The 4,574-nt window shown below is 52.8% G+C and overlaps 1 protein-coding gene across 1 annotated transcript in view; it reads left to right on the top strand.

The window, feature by feature from the left end:
* The window catches only part of KIAA1614 (KIAA1614 ortholog), a 39,350-nt gene that overhangs the window by 33,547 nt on the left and 1,229 nt on the right, over positions 1-4,574 (top strand). Inside the window, exon 10 of the mRNA XM_023510809.1 lies at positions 7-181. Coding sequence (XP_023366577.1) covers positions 7-181 — 175 coding nt within the window. The remainder of the gene's footprint in view (positions 1-6; positions 182-4,574) is intronic.

Here is a 4,574-nt window from a genome sequence, read left to right as displayed (position 1 = left end):
GCTAAGGCTCCGCCCCGGCGTGCCCTCAGCGTGGAGGATGTGGGTGCCCCCAGTCTGGCTCGCACAGTGGGCCGTGTGGTGGAAGTGTTCCCAGATGGCACGAGCCAGCTGCAGCTACAGCGCTCCCCAGAGGGCACCTTTGGCTTCTGTGTGGCTTCTGGGAATGGGCGCCGGGACTCAGGTATGCCCTCTCCCCTTCCTGGGCCCCACAGCCTTGGGGGCCTTAGCAACACAGCAGCACCTTTTGTGGGCAGAGGTTTTTCTGGTTCTAACTCAGGAAGCCTCTTCACTAAAGGAGGAGAATTCTCCCTGCGGGGGCTCTTTGTGAATTGTCCAGGGCTGCCTAGGAGTCTGCACCCTGAGTGTATTTGCCTGGGGCAGCTGCAGCTCTCAGAAGGCCTGGGGTTGCAGGGGCAAGGGGGGTTGGCACGTTTGACTTCACTGTCCCCTAACTGTCTGATGACATCTGGAAATCAAAATCCTGAAGGCCGTCTTTTCAGAGGGCAGCCAGAGGGAAGTTGTCTGTGCTTGCCGGGTCTCAGCAATCTCTTTGATGTGGCTGATGTGTTGAAACGATGCCCTTCCTCCAGCTGCTGGGAATGTCTGGGCATGTGCAGCTGCCTGCCTGATGCTGCCCTGTCCCTCCCCTGGGCCAGCACCTGAGACTTATGCCCAGATAAATCCTGGTTCCAGGCTCCTGGCTGGGCTGCCCACTAGGTCTTCATTTAGCCTGATGGGGGCAGCGAGGAGGTCTGGACATCATTCTGCATTCCGGTCCAGACATCCATGAGTCTTTCAGGGCCCAGGCCTTTCCCCAAGATCTGAGGTCCAGAATTCATCTCAAGGAACCCTGAAAGATTCCCCAGATGTGATGAGCAGGGAAGGAAGGCAGGTATGCCCAGGGTGAGGAAGGAAGAAAAAGCAGGAGACAGGTGTTCGGAAGCCTGCCATGGCGGGGCTCTGCCGAGGAGGGGTTGGCTCTGCACTTTGATCTCCTGGGTCAAAGCTGTTAAGCCTGGAAAAAGGAATCTGCCTGATGCAGACCACAGCAGGAGTTTCTGTGTTGGTTCCATCACTCACTGTTTCGGCAAATATATAATGAGCACTTCCTGTGTGTTGACGATACCAAGGATATAGCAGTAAAGGAAACACAAAATCCCTGTCCTCATGAGTACACATTCCAGTGAGGGAGCTACACTCTATCTGCAAAATATACTCTGACATGTGTTATCTTTGTCAGATAGTGAAAAGTGCTGAGAAACATACACAAAGCAGGCATGGCAGATGCTACGATACAGGAGGTGGGTGGCCTTCGGACAGGAGGACACGAGTAGAAAGGGGATAGGGTGAGGTAGGCATGTGAGAGTATGGAGGAAGAGCATCCTAGGCTGTTCGCACAGCAAGTGCAAGGGTCCTGTGGCGGAGCTGAGTTTGGCTTGTTAGAGGTACCATGATGAGGTCAGGCTAGACAGTTTAAAGGGGACAGGAGGAGCTGAGCTGAGCTCAGCTGAGCTCAGAAGGATGCCACTGTCAGGGGCTTTGGCTTTCATGAGAGACCAGAGCCAGGGAAGGACTGGCACTCTGATTTGCACTTTAAACAGAGCTACTGACCACTATGTTGAGAATAGACTCCCGTGGGACAGAGGAAGGTACAACCGGGAAGACCCATTTTAAATTATTTCACAGTCCGGGAGAGAGATGATGGTGGCTTGGACTGGGGATGGCTGTGGAGATGGTGACAAGGGGTTGGATTTCTGGTTGATTTGGAGGTAGTTTTGCCTGAGTTTGCTGAAGGATTAGACATGAATGTGAGAGGAAGAGAGGGCAGATCTTTCCCCATCGTAGACCTCAGGAGAGTGAAATGTCTGTCCTCACAGGGAGATGAGATTTGTGAACACAGGCTGATCATCAGAAAGCACTCCCCAGGCTGTTGGCCACTCTGCCTTTTCCTGTAGCCTCCTCTCCCTCGTGTGAGGTGGGACAGGCCAGCCTAGACAGGCAGTGTGAAGTCACAGGGTCACAGAGTTAGTATATGGCAGGTTTGTACTTCAGCACCTTTGCTGGCTGTGTGACCTTAAGCAGTTGGCTCACCCCCTCTGAGCCTCAGTTCCCTAATTTGTGAAATGAGGGTAATAAAAGCTACCTAGAAGAGTCACAGGAACATTCAATAAGGTGTACAGGAAAATGCTTGGCACTTTTCATCCCTTCCTTCTTCAGACAGAGATGGCATATTTGGGGGACAAAACCCCAGATAGGAACAGCATGATCTAGGCAGACATTCATCTATAATATGCAATCATATACGACAGGGCATTGTACCCTGTCCCAAAACCTCCCCGAAAGTCCCTTTGGCCTCTTTGTAGGTGGTGTGAGCCTCTCCCCCATCACTTGTCATACAGCTCTGATGGGCAGGGGTCTGTAAGGACCCAGGGTTCCCTGGGCGCCCTCACCTGGGCTGGTGCAAGCTCTTCCCTGTCCTGCCAGGTGCTGCCTTGCTCCTGCTGCTGCGGTGAGGCACTGGATGTCACACAAAGACCCTCACACACACAAAGCATGGCCAAAGGTCACCTCCCAAGTCTTTGAGGGGCGGTGAGATGGTTTGTGCTCTGTGGTGAGCCCTCGGGGTGCTGGTGCGAACTTGCTGGCTCCTCCATCTGGTTGAGTTGGAGACTGTAAGGACAGTGGGCTTTACCTTCTACTTCTGATCGGATATAACATAGAGATAGCACATCCTTGTTTTTTTTTTTTTTCTTTGAGACAGCATCTCACTTTGTCACCCTGGTAGAGTGCTCTGGCATCATAGCTCACAGCAACCTCAAACTCTTGGGCTCAAGCGATTATCTTGCCTCAACCTCCTGAGTAGCTGGGACTACTGGTACCTGCTACAACACATGGCTATTTTTTAGAGACAGGATCTCGCTTTTGCTCAAGCTGGTCTTGAACTTCTGAGCTCAAGCGATCCACCCACCTCGGCCTCCCAAAGTACTAGGATTGTAGGCGTGAGCCACAGTGCCCGGCCTTAGATAGCACGTCCTTAACACAAGCCATTTCCAGCAGACAATAACTGCCTCTAGTAGCAGTGTCTGTCATATGTCTGTCATGACTCTCAGTTGTGAAACCTACCCAGGTCTCCCCAAATGGCTGCAGCGAGGAGGACATCAATGTCTGATCTGGCTCTGGCTGCCTTCTTTGGAGCTTTATCATTACTCCCCACTTGCATCTCCTGCAATGCATCAGCCACTCCCCCAGGTTTACCCGGGTAGGGGGCTCGTCTTACCTGCCCTCTCCCCATGCCACCTGGGTAGAGAGGGCAGGCAGGCTGCTCACACTACAGATAAAGGAGGCAAAAACTAGGGCAAGGACGAGTGAAAAGCCCTTGCAGACAAGGTGGCAGACACTCTTTGTCAGGGGAGGCAGCAAAGTGGGGCCCACACTGCAGACCAGGGAGAGGGACGTGTGCACAGTCTGGGTTTGCTAAACCCAGAGGCGCAGACCTTCAGGTGCCTCAGTGAAGGAGGAGGTGCAACAATGCATTTTCCAACCCAAATTTCAGAGGGTGGGCTCTACAACATCTGCCCTCCACTGGGGCTGGAGCTGGGCTGCACAAAGCTCTCTAGGGCTGGTGGACCAGAGAGAGGACTTTCCATTAATACAAGGTGCCATGAGTGGTTTTGAGGTAGAGATCAAGTAAGGAGACCAGATGCCCTTTGAGGGGTCTCTGCTAAGACCCTGATTCTGGGGAAAGGAGATGGAGACATTTCACATAGGGAACTAACTTATGTTTGTAATGTGGAGCTGGCCAGTTAGGCCAGGAACAGTGAGGGTGTCTAGCGCAGGCCAAGCGCCCTGGTGAATTCCTCTGGTGTTATCAGCTGCACTGGGTGTGTACCCTGCTGTCCTCCAGCAGACTTGGCTATGCCCTCAGACCCCTGCAGCCACATAGCATAAAGCATGACAGCAAAGGCTCCAGCTTCCCTAGGGACAACCTGCCCTTCATCTCGTTTCTCAGGTGGGAGCAGCTGAAGGGGAATTAACAGGTGTCCAGTCTCCGCAAGAGGGACTCCCTCGGCTGGGGCTCAGAAGAGGCCAGGGGAAGCCCCATGAGGTCTAGAGTGGGGTCCCTGAGAGCTGGAGCCCAGGAAAGAAGCAGAGAGCAGGTTCCCCCAGGCTCACTCTTGGCGCCTTCTATACCCAGGAATGTTCATATGGGCCAGGAGGGCCTCTTTGGGTGGGGAGTGGGGGTGTGAAGAGAAGAGTGAGTCACTTGGCTTTTAAATAAGTGGGTAGAATTTTTATTTTCCCTAGACTTTTGCTCAGATGCCTCCAAATCCTATTCAAGGAACCACATCTGAGTAAGACTGAGGCCAAGGTTAGTTCCCAACAATACTACAGAGCTCGACCTGGCTTCAGCCACTTTGCTATTCCTGTGATACCTTCCTGCCACCCCGTCTTGAAGCCTGACCTGGGCTACTTGAGGACAGCAACTGGATCATATTTATCAATCTCACTGAGCACAGTGCCAGGCACCTAGTAGGTACTGTTCTTAATTTTAAAAAATTATTTTCCGGCTTGGC

This window comes from Otolemur garnettii, unplaced genomic scaffold (genome assembly GCF_000181295.1).
Source record: "Otolemur garnettii isolate 467f Iridium unplaced genomic scaffold, OtoGar3 scaffold00016, whole genome shotgun sequence".
NCBI lineage: Eukaryota > Metazoa > Chordata > Mammalia > Primates > Galagidae > Otolemur > Otolemur garnettii.
The sequence above is the reverse complement of the archived record's forward strand: the minus strand, read 5'-3'. Positions and strand labels throughout refer to the sequence as shown.